The 14,549-nt window shown below is 59.7% G+C and overlaps 2 protein-coding genes across 3 annotated transcripts; both read left to right on the forward strand.

The window, feature by feature from the left end:
* The first annotated feature begins 80 nt into the window (after window positions 1-80).
* Window positions 81-13,181, forward strand: VBP1 (VHL binding protein 1). 2 transcript variants are annotated; one of them, XM_078623511.1, is made up of 6 exons: window positions 81-208; window positions 1,291-1,418; window positions 2,894-2,960; window positions 4,562-4,660; window positions 8,087-8,225; window positions 12,252-13,181. In XM_078623511.1, the coding sequence occupies exons 1-6, from the start codon at window positions 158-160 to the stop codon at window positions 12,326-12,328; spliced, it is 561 nt and encodes a 186-aa protein (XP_078479637.1). In that variant the 5' UTR covers window positions 81-157; the 3' UTR covers window positions 12,329-13,181. The 2 variants fall into 2 exon arrangements, with proteins under 2 accessions (XP_078479637.1, XP_078479639.1); XM_078623513.1 differs by lacking the exons at window positions 8,087-8,225; window positions 12,252-13,181 and adding an exon at window positions 7,138-8,071.
* On the forward strand, window positions 4,723-6,001 carry LOC144740772 (uncharacterized; the record flags this gene model as incomplete). The annotated part of the gene is made up of 1 exon (XM_078623514.1): window positions 4,723-6,001. A coding segment is annotated over one exon (1,152 nt), but the record flags the coding sequence as incomplete, so codon positions are not given.
* Window positions 13,182-14,549: the final 1,368 nt, after the last annotated feature.

Below are 14,549 nucleotides of genomic sequence, written 5' to 3' on the forward strand. Positions count from 1 at the left end.
GGGAACCGAGTGACGACATCATCCGCGGCCGTTGGTGGCCGTGAGTGACGTCACGAGGGGGCGGGGGGATCCGAGTGACGTCATCACCCGCGGCAGTTGGTGGTCGCGCGTGACGTCACGAGAGGGGGGTGTCACGTGGGCGCGGCTCTTTTGCAAGATGGCGTCCGAAACGAAGTCACATCTCGGAATCCCGGCGGCCGTGTTCATGGTCAGAGTGGCACACAAAGACAAAGATCCCCCCCCCCTCGTGTAGCCTTCACACGCTGTAGGGGCAAGTGCGGGGGGTGGGTGGCCAGCACCACGCCCGACCGCCTTTGTCTCCCCAGTGCTAGCGATGTTTTACACACCGCGCAAGGGATCCATTTGAGGCTGAGTCGACCTAGGGGAGGCCCAGGACCGGTGCAGATAGTCGTCACTGGTGGTGGTGGTGGCCGTGAGCGGGAATCGGACTCGGGTGGCCGGGTTCATAGCGCAGCGCGCTAACCACTGCACCACCACTCCCCACACACACAGTCACACACACACAGACACACACACTAACACAGTCACACACAGACGCACAGTCACACTAAGACACACAGACTCACACACACTAACACAACCACACACAGTCACACACACTAACACAGACTCACACAGTTACACACTCACACCCTAACACATTCACAGACACACACAGTCACACAGACTCACTAAGACTCACAGACACTAAGACTCACAGACACGCACACTAACAGACTCACACACTAACACACTTACACACTCACAGACAGACACAGTCACACAGACTCACTAAGACTCACACACAGACTCATATATACAGAGACTCACCGAAAGACTCACACTCAGAGAGACTCATAGAGAGAGAGTCATACAGAGAGAGACTCACATACAGAGACTCACAGAGACTCGCACACAAACTCGGACTCGCTAACCCTGAGACTACTGTTGCTGCTGCTGCTGCTGCTGTTTCTTCTGCTACTGCTGCTGTTGCTGCTGCTGTTGGTGCTGCTGCTACTGCTGTTGCTGCTGCTACTGTTGGTGCTGTTGTTGCTGGTGCTGCTGCTGTTGCTACTGCTGCTACTGCTGGTGCTGCTGTTGTTACTACTGCCGCTGTTGCTATTACTGCTGCTACTGCTGCTACTGCTGTTGCTGCTACTGCTGCTGCTGCTACTGCTGGTGCTGCTGTTGTTACTACTGCCGCTGTTGCTATTACTGCTGCTACTGCTGCTACTGCTGTTGCTGCTACTGCTGGTGCTGCTGCTGTTGCTGCTGCTGGTGCTTGCGCAGGAGGACGTTGACGCGTACATGAAGAGCAAGGGCAGCGCGGAGACGACGGAGTCGGTTCTCAAGCACCTGGACGAGCAGCACCAGAAGTACAAATACCTCGAGATGAACCTGCTGCAGAAGAAGCTGCGGTGAGCGCAGACGGAGAGGGCGGCGGGCACAGACATCAACACCAACATCAACGTCACCAACACCGCCACAAACGCCAACGCCACCACCAACACCACCAACACCAACGTCACCAACACCGCCACCAACACCGCCAACATCAACACCACCGCCACCACCGACACCGCCGCCAACACCACCACCAACACCACCAACACCGCTACCAACACCACCAACACCGCCAACGCCAACACCGCCAACACCACCACCAACACCACCAACACCGCCAACACCACCACCAACACCACCAACACCACCAACACCACCACCAACACCACCAACACCACCAACACCACCAACACCGCCGCCAACGCCACCACCATCGCCAACGCCACCACCATCGCCAACGCCACCACCAACACCACCGCCAACACCACCAACACCACCAACACCACCACCAACACCACCAACGCCACCACCAACACCACCAACACCACCGCCAACACCACCAACACCACCACCAACACCGCCACCACTGTCATCACCACCACCGCCAACACTACCAAACACCGCCGCCAACACCACCAACACCACCGCCAACACCACCACCGCTGTCATCACCACCGCCAACGCCACCACCAACACCACCACCACCGGTGCCACTGCCATCACCGTCACTGTCATCACCACGACCACTGCCGCCACCACGTGCATCACTCTACTAAGCGCGTGCGTGCCGTCTTATTTCGTGCGTGCTGTCTCGCGTGGGCTGTCTGTGTGTGTCTGTGTATGTTTGTGTGTGTGTCTGAGTGAGTCTTTGTGTGTCTGTGCATGCCTGTGTGTGTTTGTGTGTCTGTGTGTGTTTGTGTGTGTGTCTGAGTGAGTCTTTGTGTGTCTGTGTGTGTCTGTGTGTGTCTGTGTGCACGTGTGTCTGTGTGTGTCCGCACCTGTGTGTGTCTTTGTGTGTGTCTGTCTGTGTGTGTCTCTGTGTGTGTCTGTCTCTGTGTGTCTGTGTGTGTCCCTCTGTGTGTATGTCTGTCTGTGCATGCCTGTGTGTGTCTGTCTGTTCATGCCTGTGTGTGTCTGTGTGCACGTGTGTCTGTGTGTGTCTGTGTGCACGTGTGTGTGTCTGTGTGTGTCTGCACCTGTGTGTGTCTGTGTGTGTCCCTCTGTATGTGTGTCTGTCTGTGCATGCCTGTGTGTGTGTCTGTCTGTATGCCTGTGTGTGTCTGTGTGCACGCGTGTCTGTGTGTGTCTGTGTGCACGCGTGTCTGTGTGTGTCTGTGTGCACGCGTGTCTGTGTGTGTCTGTGTGCACGCGTGTCTGTGTGCACGCGTGTCTGTGTGTGTCTGTGTGCACGTGTGTGTGTGTATGCGTGTGTTCGCACCTGTGTGTGTCTTTGTGTGTGTCTGTCTGTCTGTGTCTTTGTGTGTGTGTGTCTGTGTGTCTGTGTGATTCTGTGTGTGTGTGTATCTGTGTCCATGCGCTTGCGTTCCAGGTTAAAGAACCAGGTGCCCGACATCAAGCAGTCTCTGGACATCATCCGGCACATGCAGAAGAAGAAGGTGAGGAGTTGGTGGGCGTGACGGAGTGGAGCGCCATCGGGAGGCAGGGAGGAGGGAGGGGAGGGGAGAGAGGGAGGGAGGGAGAGAGGGGAGGGAGAGAGGGAGGAGAGGGAGAGAGGGAGGGAGGGAAGGAGGGGGGAGGGAGGGAGGGAGGGAGGGAGAGAGGGAGGGAGGGAGAGAGGGGAGGGAGAGAAGGAGGAGAGGAGAGAGGAGGGAGGGAAGGAGGGGGGGAGGGAGGGGAGGAGAGGGAGGCAGGGGAGAGAGGCAGGGAGAGAGGCAGGGAGGGAGGGAGGGAGGAGGGGAGGGAGGGAGGGAGGGAGGGAGGGAGGGGAGGGAGGAGGGGAGGGAGGAGGAGGGGACGGAGGGAGGGGAGGGAGGAGGGAGGGAGGGGAGATGGCGCAAACAAGCAGCAGCGGCAGGGGGGGTGGCACCACCCACCACCACATGGGTTGAGTGGGGGGGGGGGTCTCCCCCCACCCACCCACTGTAGGTGAGTGGGAGGAGACTGTGGGTGAGTGGGAGGAGACTGTGGGTGAATGGGAGGAGCCTGTGGGTGTGTGGGAGGAGCCTGTGTGTGAGTGGGAGGAGCCTGTGTGTGTGTGGGAGGAGCCTGTGGGTGTGTGGGAGGAGACTGTGGGTGTGTGGGAGGAGACTGTGGGTGAATGGGAGGAGCCTGTGGGTGTGTGGGAGGAGCCTGTGTGTGAGTGGGAGGAGCCTGTGTGTGTGTGGGAGGAGCCTGTGGGTGTGTGGGAGGAGACTGTGGGTGTGTGGAGGAGACTGTGGGTGTGTGGGAGGAGCCTGTGGGTGAGTGGGAGGAGCCTGTGTGTGTGGGAGGAGACTGTGGGTGAGTGGGAGGAGCCTGTGTGTGTGTGGGAGGAGCCTGTGGGTGTGTGGGAGGAGACTGTGGGTGTGTGGGAGGAGACTGTGGGTGTGTGGGAGGAGCCTGTGGGTGAGTGGGAGGAGACTGTGGGTGAATGGGAGGAGCCTGTGGGTGTGTGGGAGGAGCCTGTGTGTGAGTGGGAGGAGCCTGTGTGTGTGGGAGGAGCCTGTGGGTGTGTGGGAGGAGACTGTGGGTGTGTGGGAGGAGACTGTGGGTGTGTGGGAGGAGCCTGTGGGTGAGTGGGAGGAGCCTGTGTGTGTGGGAGGAGGACTGTGGGTGTGTGGGAGGAGCCTGTGGGTGAGTGGGAGGAGCCTGTGTGTGTGGGAGGAGACTGGGTGAGTGGGAGGAGCCTGTGTGTGTGTGGGAGGAGCCTGTGGGTGTGTGGGAGGAGACTGTGGGTGTGTGGGAGGAGACTGTGGGTGTGTGGGAGGAGCCTGTGGGTGAGTGGGAGGAGCCTGTGTGTGTGGGAGGAGACTGTGGGTGAGTGGGAGGAGACTGTGGGTGAGTGGGAGGAGCCTGTGTGTGTGGGAGGAGCCTGTGGGTGTGTGGGAGGAGCCTGTGGGTGAGTGGGAGGAGTCTGTGTGTGAGCGGGAGGAGCCTGTGTGTGAGTGGGAGGAGCCTGTGTGTGAGTGGGAGGAGCCTGTGGGTGAGTGGGAGGAGCCTGTGGGTGAGTGGGAGGAGCCTGTGTGTGTGGGTGCTGAGTCTTGTGCCCTGCGTCCAGGACTCCACAGAACCGCTGGAGACCCACTTCCTGCTGCTGGACAACCTGTACGCACGCGCCACCATCGCCCCCACCGACCGTGTGTGCCTGTGGCTCGGGGTGAGTCTACACGTCGGGGTCCGTGCGCTGTTAGTGGCGAGTAGCAGGGCCTACGAAGGCCGCCACCACCGTCGCCACCACCACCATCGCCACCATCGCCGCCACCACCACCATCGCCACCATCGCCGCCACCACCACCATCGCCACCACCGTCGCCACCATCGCCACCATCGCCACCACCACCACCGCCACCATCGCCACCATCGCCACCATCGCCGCCACCACCGTCGCCACCACCACCATCGCCACCATCGCCGCCACCACCACCATCGCCACCATCGCCACCATCGCCACCACCGTCGCCACCATCGCCACCATCGCCACCACCACCACCGCCACCATCGCCACCATCGCCACCATCGCCACCACCACCATCGCCACCATCGCCACCATCGTCACCATCGCCACCACCACCATCGCCACCATCGCCACCATCGTCACCATCGCCACCACCACCGTCACCACCATCGCCACCATCGCCACCACCACCGTCGCCACCATCGCCACCACCACCATCGCCACCATCGCCACCATCGTCACCATCGCCACCACCACCACCGTCGCCACCACCACCATCGCCACCATCGCCACCATCGCCACCATCGCCACCACCACCATCGCCACCATCGCCACCACCACCACCGTCGCCACCACCACCATCGCCACCATCGCCGCCACCACCACCGTCGCCACCATCGTCACCATCGCCACCACCACCATCGCCACCATCGCCACCATCGTCATCATCGCCACCACCACCGTCACCACCATCGCCACCATCGCCACCACCACCATCGCCACCGTCGCCACCATCGCCACCACCACCATCGCCACCATCGCCACCATCGTCACCATCGCCACCATCGCCACCGTCGCCACCACCACCATCGCCACCATCGCCACCATCGCCACCATCGCCACCATCGCCACCATCGCCACCACCACCATCGCCACCATCGCCACCATCGCCACCATCGCCACCACCACCATCGCCACCGTCGCCACCACCACCATCGCCACCATCGCCACCATCGCCACCACCACCATCGCCACCATCGCCACCACCACCACCGTCGCCACCACCACCATCGCCACCATCGCCGCCACCACCACCACCGTCGCCACCATCGCCACCATCGCCACCATCGCCACCATCGCCACCTCCACTATCATCACCGCCAGCGTCGAAGACAAAGATCCCCCGCGTAGCCTGAACGGACCGTTGGGGCAAGTGCTGTTAGCGAGCAGCACCTATGAAGGCCGGCACCCACTTAATCACCCACTCACCAACTCACCAACTCACTCACCAACTCACCCACCCACTCACCAACTCACTCACCCACTCACCAACTCACCCAGCCACTCACCAACTTACTCACCAACTCACCCACCAACTCACTCACCCACTTAATCACCCACTCACCAACTCACTCACCAACTCACCCACTCACCAACTCACCCACCCACTCACCAACTCACTCACCAACTCACCCACCAACTCACTCACCCACTTAATCACCCACTCACCAACTCACTCACTCACTCAGCCACCAACTCACCCACCCACTTAATCACCAACTCACCCACCAACTCACCCACTCACCAACTCACTCACTCACCAACTCACCCACTCACCAACTCACCCACTCACTCACTCAGCCACCAACTCACCCACCCACTTAATCACCAACTCACCCACCAACTCACCCCACTCACCAACTCACTCACTCACCAACTCACCCACTCACCAACTCACCCACCAACTCACTCACCAACTCACCCACCAACTCACTCACCCACTTAATCACCAACTCACCCACCAACTCACCCACTCACCAACTCACCTACTCACCAACTCACCCACCCACTCACCAACTCACTCACCAACTCACCCACCAACTCACTCACCCACTTAATCACCCACTCACCAACTCACCCACCAACTCACCCACCAACTCACTCACCCACTTAATCACCCACTCACCAACTCACCCACTCACTCACTCAGCCACCAACTCACCCACCCACTTAATCACCAACTCACCCACCAACTCACCAACTCACCCACCAACTCACTCACCCACTTAATCACCCACTCACCAACTCACCCACCAACTCACCCACCAACTCACTCACCCACTTAATCACCCACTCACCAACTCACCCACTCACTCACTCAGCCACCAACTCACCCACCCACTTAATCACCAACTCACCCACCAACTCACCAACTCACCCACCAACTCACTCACTCAATAACTCACCCACTCACCAACTCACCCACCCACTCACCAACTCACTCACCAACGTGGTGTGTGTGCGTGTGCGCCAGGCGAACTTGGTGTGTGTGTGTGCGCGTCAGGCTAACGTGATGTGTGTGTGTGTGTCAGGCGAACGTGATGTGTGTGTGCGTGCGTGTGTGTGATGTGTGTGTGTGTGCGTGCGTCAGGCTAACTTGGTGTGTGCGTGTACGTCAGGCGAACGTGATGCTGGAGTACGAGGTGAGTGAGGCTAACGTGGTGTGTGTGTGTGCGTGTGTGCGTGTGTGTGTGTGTGATGTGTGTGCGTGTGCGTCAGACGAACGTGATGCTGGAGTACGAGGTGAGTGAGGCTAACGTGGTGTGTGTGTGTGTCAGGCTAACTCGGTGTGTGTGTTTGTGCGTGTGTGCGTGCGTGTGATGCGTGTGTGTGCGTCAGGCGAACGTGATGCTGGAGTACGAGGTGAGTGAGGCTAACGTGGTGTGTGTGTGCGCGTGATGCGTGTGTGTGTGTGTGCGTGCGTGTGTGCGTGTGTGTGTGCGTCAGGCGAACGTGATGCTGGAGTACGAGGTGAGTGAGGCTAACGTGGTGTGTGTGTGTGCGCGTGTGTGTGTGTCAGGCTAACTCGGTGTGTGTGTTTGTGCGTGTGTGTGTGCATGCGTGTGATGCGTGTGTGTGCGTCAGGCGAACGTGATGCTGGAGTACAAGGTGAGTGAGGCTAACGTGGTGTGTGTGTGTGCGCGTGTGTGTGTGTCAGGCTAACTCGGTGTGTGTGTTTGTGCGTGTGTGCGTGCGTGCGTGTGATGCGTGTGTGTGCGTCAGGCGAACGTGATGCTGGAGTACGAGGTGAGTGAGGCTAACGTGGTGCGTGTGTGTGCGTGTGTGTGTCAGGCTAACTCGGTGTGTGTGTTTGTGTGTGTGCGTGCGTGTGATGCGTGTGTGTGCGTCAGGCGAACGTGATGCTGGAGTACGAGGTGAGTGAGGCTAACGTGGTGTGTGTGTGTGTGTGCGCGTGATGCGTGTGTGTGTGCGTGTGTGTGTGTGTGCGTCAGGCGAACGTGATGCTGGAGTACGAGGTGAGTGAGGCTAACGTGGTGTGTGTGTGTGCGTGTGTGTGTGTGTCAGGCTAACTCGGTGTGCGTGTGTGCGTGTGTGTGTGTGCGTCAGGCGAACGTGATGCTGGAGTACGAGGTGAGTGAGGCTCGCTCGCTGCTCGAGCGTAATCTGGACACGGCGACGCGCAACATGGAGCAGCTGGGCACCGACCTGGATTTCTTGCGGGACCAGTTCACCACCACAGAAGTCAGTATCCTTCCGCCGAGGAGACGGGAGAGTCGCCAGCCGGCGCGCGTGAGCGGGAGTGGAGCGGTTAGCGCGTTGCACTACTTTTGTTTTGTTACCACTGAGCTACCATGGAGCTGGACGTCACAAATGATGGCTCGGCGACGTAGCGATCATCACCCACTCACTCACCCACCCACCCACTCACTCACCCACACAATCACCTACTACTCACTCACTCACCCACCCACACAATCACTCACCCACTCACCCACCCACTCACCCACCCACTCACCCACTCACCCACCCACCCACTCACTCACCCACTCACCCACCCACCCACCACTCACTCACCCTCTCACTCACCCACCCACCCACTCACTCACCTACTACTCACTCACTCACCCACCCACCCACTCACTCACCCACACAATCACCTACTACTCACTCACCCACCCACCCACTCACTCACCCTCTCACTCACCTACTACTCACTCACTCACCCACCTACTACTCACTCACTCACCCACCTACTACTCACTCACTCACTCACCCACCCACCCACTCACTCACCCTCTCACTCACCTACTACTCACTCACTCACCCACCTACTACTCACTCACTCACCCACCTACTACTCACTCACTCACCCACCTACTACTCACTCACTCACCCACCTACTACTCACTCACTCACCCACCTACTACTCACTCACCCACCTACTACTCACTCACCTACTACTCACTCACTCACCCACCTACTACTCACTCACTCACCCACACAATCACCCACTCACCCACCCACCCACTCACCTACACAATCACCTACTACTCACCCACTCACCCACCTACTACTCACTCACTCACCCACACAATCACCCACTCACCCACCCACTCACCCACACAATCACCTACTACTCACCCACCTACTACTCACTCACCTACTACTCACTCACCTACTACTCACACACTCACACACTCACTCACCCACCCACCCACTCACTCACCCTCTCACTCACCTACTACTCACTCACACAATCACCTACTACTCACCCACTCACCCACCTACTACTCACTCACCTACTACTCACTCACTCACCCACCTACTACTCACTCACCTACTACTCACTCACCTACTACTCACACACTCACCCACCCACACACTCACCCACAAACTCACTCACCCTCTCACTCACCTACTACTCACTCACTCACCCACCTACTACTCACTCACCCACACAATCACCCACTCACCCACCCACCCACTCACCCACACAATCACCTACTACTCACCCACTCACCCACCTACTACTCACTCACCTACTACTCACTCACCTACTACTCACACACTCACACACTCACTCACTCACCCACACACTCACCCACACACTCACCCTCTCACTCACCCTCTCACTCACCCTCTCACTCACCCTCTCACTCACCCACCCACTCACCCAATCACCTATTACTCACCCACTCACCCACCTACTACTCACCCACCTACTACTCACCCACTCACCCACACAATCACCTACTACTCACCCACTCACTCACCCACACACCCACTGCCCCACCTACTACTCACCCACTCACCCACACAATCACCCACTCACCCACCCACTCACCCACACAATCACCTACTACTCACCCACACAATCACCTACTACTCACCCACTCACCCACACACTCACCCACCTACTACTCACTCACCCACCTACAACTCACTCACCCACTACTCACCCACTCACCCACACACTCACCCACACACTCACCCACCTACTACTCACTCACCCACTACTCACCCACTCACCCACACACTCACCCACTCACCCACCTACTACTCACCCACTCACCTACTACTCACCCACTCACCCACACACTCACCCACTCACCCACACACTCACCCACTCACCTACTACTCACCCACACAATCACCTACTACTCACCCACCTACTACTCACCCACCCACTCACCCACCCACACAATCACCTACTACTCACCCACACAATCACCTACTACTCACTCACCTACTACTCACCCACCTACTACTCACCCACACAATCACCCACTCACCCACTCACCCACACAATCACATATTACTCACCCACCTACTACTCACTCACCTACTACTCACCCACTCACTCACACACTCACCCACTCACCCACACAATCACCTACTACTCACCCACACAATCACCTACCACTCACCCACCTACTACTCACTCACCTACTACTCACCCACTCACTCACACACTCACCCACTCACCCACACAATCACATATTACTCACCCACCTACTACTCACTCACCCACTCACCCACACAATCACCTACTACTCACCCACTCACCCACCTACTACTCACCCACTCACCCACTCACTCACTCACCCACACAATCACCTACTACTCACCCACTCACCCACCTACTACTCACCCACTCACCCACTCACTCACTCACCCACACAATCACCTACTACTCACCCACCCACTCACCTACTACTCACTCACTCATCCACTCACCCACACAATCACCTACTACTCACTCACTCACCTACTACTCACCCTCTCACTCACCCATCGACCCATTCATCTACTTACCCACCTACTCATTGATTTGCACACTTACCGACTCACTCATCCACTCACCCACTCACACACCTACTAATCGATCCACCCACTCACCCACCCACTCATCCACCCGCCTCTAACCCTCTAGCCCCGCCTCCAGCCCCGCCTCTAATCCCTCTAGCCCCGCCTCTAAACCTCTAGCCCCGCCTCTAAACCTCTAGCCCCGCCTCTAAACCCTCTAGTCCCGCCTCTAAACCCTCTAGCCCCGCCTCTAGCCCCGCCTCTAAACCCTTTAGCCCCGCCTCTAAACCCTCTAGCCCCGCCTCTAAACCCTCTAGACCCGCCTCTAGCCCCGCCTCTAAACCCTCTAGCCCCGCCTCTAGCCCCCCCCCCCCTCCGTCTCTCACCCTCTAGCCCCGCCTCTAAACCCTCTAGCCCCGCCTCTAGCCCCGCCTCTAAACCCTCTAGCCCCGCCTCTAGCCCCCCCCCCCTCCGTCTCTCACCCTCTAGCCCCGCCTCTAAACCCTCTAGACCCGCCTCTAATCCTCTAGCCCCGTCTCTCACCCTCTAGCCCTGCCTGTAAACCCTCTAGCTCCACCTCTAAACCCTCTAGCCCCGTCTCTCACCCTCTAGCCCCGCCTCTAAACCCTCTAGCCCCGCCTCTAGCCCCGCCTCTAAACCCTCTAGCCCCGCCTCTAGCCCCCCCCCCTCCGTCTCTCACCCTCTAGCCCCGCCTCTAAACCCTCTAGACCCGCCTCTAATCCTCTAGCCCCGTCTCTCACCCTCTAGCCCCGCCTCTAAACCCTCTAGCCCCGCCTCTAGCCCCCCCCCCTCCGTCTCTCACCCTCTAGCCCCGCCTCTAAACCCTCTAGACCCGCCTCTAATCCTCTAGCCCCGTCTCTCACCCTCTAGCCCTGCCTGTAAACCCTCTAGCTCCGCCTCTAAACCCGCCTCTAAACCCTCTAGCCCCGCCTCTAAACCCTTTAGCTCCGCCTCTAAACCCTCTAACCCCGCCTCTAACCCTCTAGCCCCGCCTCTAAACCCTCTAGCCCCGCCTCTAACCCTCTAGCCCCGCCTCTAAACCTCTAACCCCGCCTCTAAACCCTCTAGTCCCCGCCTCTAATCCCTCTAGCCCCGCCTCTAACCCTCTAGCCCCGCCTCTAAACCCTCTAGTACCCCGCCTCTAAACCCTCTAGCCCCGCCTCTAGCCCCGCCTCTAAACCCTCTAGCCCCGCCTCTAAACCCTCTAACCCCGCCTCTAAACCCTCTAGCCCCGCCTCTAAACCCTCTAGCCCCGCCTCTAGCCCCGCCTCTAAACCCTCTAGCCCCGCCTCTAAACCCTCTAGCCCCGCCTCTAGCCCCGCCTCTAATCCCTCTAGCCCCGCCTCTAAACCCTCTAGCCCCGCCTCCAGCCCAACCTTACGCTGGATGCTCCCCCCCCTCCCCCCGACGTCGTGGTTCTTCCTGAGCGGGGTCGACGCGGCAGACATGGCGCGTGTCTACAACTGGGACGTGAAGCGGAGGCAGGCGGAGAGCAAGCAGGGCGGAGGCACCGTCGCCTAGACAATACCACCGTCGCCTAGACAACGCCTCCGCCTAGACAACGTCACCACCAAGACAACGCCACTGTCGCCTAGACAACGCCACCGTCGCCTAGACAACGCCACCGCCTAGACAACGTCACCACCAAGACAACGCCACTGTCGCCTAGACAACGCCACCGTCGCCTAGACAACGCCACCGCCTAGACAACGTCACCACCAAGACAACGCCACTGTCGCCTAGACAACGCCACCGTCGCCTAGACAACACCACCGCCTAGACAACGTCACCACCAAGACAACGCCACTGTCGCCTAGACAACGCCACCATCGCCTAGACAACGCCCCCGTCGCCTAGACAACGCCACCGTCGCCTAGACAACGCCCCCGTCGCCTAGACAACGCCACCGCCTAGACAACGTCACCACCTAGACAACGCCACCGTCGCCTAGACAACGCCACCGTCGCCTAGACAACGCCACCGTCGCCTAGACAACGCCACCGTCGCCTAGACAACGCCACCGTCGCCTAGACAAAGCCACCGCCTAGACAACGCCACCGTCGCCTAGACAACGCCACCGCCTAGACAACGCCACCGTCGCCTAGACAACGCCACCGTCGCCTAGACAACGCCACCGTCGCCTAGACAACGCCACCGTCGCCTAGACAACGCCACCGTCGCCTAGACAACGCCACCGTCGCCTAGACAACGCCACCGTCGCCTAGACAACGCTACCGCCTAGACAACGCCACCGTCGCCTAGACAACGTCACCACCTAGACAACGCCACCGTCGCCTAGACAACGCCACCGTCGCCTAGACAACGCCACCGTCGCCTAGACAACGCCACCGTCGCCTAGACAACGCCACCGTCGCCTAGACAACGCTACCCGCCTAGACAACGCCACCGTCGCCTAGACAAAGCCACCGCCTAGACAACGCCACCGTCGCGTAGACAACGCCATCGCCTAGACAACACTACCACCTAGACAACGCCATCACCTAGACAACGCCACCGTCGCCTAGACAACGCCACCGTCGCCTAGACAACGCCATCACCTAGACAACGCCCCCGTCGCCTAAAGAACGCCCCCGTCGCCTAGACAACGCCACCCGCCTAGACAACGCCACCGTCTAGACAACGCCACCGCCTAGACAACGCCATCACCTAGACATCACCTAGACAACGCCCCCGTCGCCTAGACAACGACCCCCCCCCCCCCGCCTAGACAACGACCCCCCCCCACCACCCACGGGAGGATGGCAGCCGTGTGTCCGGGTCTGCTTCCTCCAGCGCTTTAAATTATGACGACTTGTTCTCCTGCCGCCACAAGGCAGGGCTCGGCCTGCGTCAGCGTCACCGCCACCGCCACCGGTCACGCGGCCCGCGTGGTCAGGGTGTGGCCACCGTGGTCAGGGTGTGGCCCGCGTGGTCAGGGTGTGGCCACCGTGGTCAGGGTGTGGCCCACGTGGCTTGCCTCTCCACGTGGTCTTGCCGCTCACCCCCCCCCCCTTACCCCCCCCTCTTGCCCCCCCTCCCCTTCTCGCCCCCTCTCAACCCTCCCACTCCCTGTCTCAACATCCCCCTCTTGCCCCCCCCTTACCCCCCCTTACCCCCTTCCCGCTCACCCCCCCCTCACGCCCCCCCCCTCACGCCCCCCACCTCACGCCCCCCCCCCTCATGCCCGCCACCCCCCTTATGCTCGCCCCCCCCCCCCTCTCGCCCCCCCTCTCGCCCCTCCTCTCGCCCCTCCTCTCACCCCCCCTTTCACGCGCAGCACTCCCCCTTATTTCACTGGCACGGTTGTGCCGTGCTGGTTGTGCCGTGACGGTTGTGGCCGTGATTGTTGTGCCCGGTCTGCTCGTCACATGTGGGGCAGGCCGGCGCCGGAGCGAGAACAATAAAGTTGAGTTTGGCCGCTCGAAGCGTCTCCGTGTGTTGTCGCCCCTGCTGCCCCTGCTGCTACTATTGCTGCTACTGCTGCCCCTGCTACTACTACTACTACTGCTGCTGCTGCTACTACTACTGCTGCTACTATTGCTGCTACTGCTGCCCCTGCTACTACTACTGCTACTACTACTACTGCTGCTGCTACTACTACTGCTGCTGCTACTGCTGCTACTACTACTGCTGCTACTGCTGCTACTACTGCTGCTGCTGCTACTACTACTGCTGCTGCTGCTGCTGCTGCTACTGCTGCTACTACTGCTGCTGCTACTGCTGCTACTACTACTACTGCTGC

The sequence above is a fragment of the Lampetra planeri genome, unplaced genomic scaffold (genome assembly GCF_965212315.1).
Source record: "Lampetra planeri unplaced genomic scaffold, kcLamPlan1.2.h2 scaffold_293, whole genome shotgun sequence".
Taxonomy (NCBI): domain Eukaryota; kingdom Metazoa; phylum Chordata; class Hyperoartia; order Petromyzontiformes; family Petromyzontidae; genus Lampetra; species Lampetra planeri.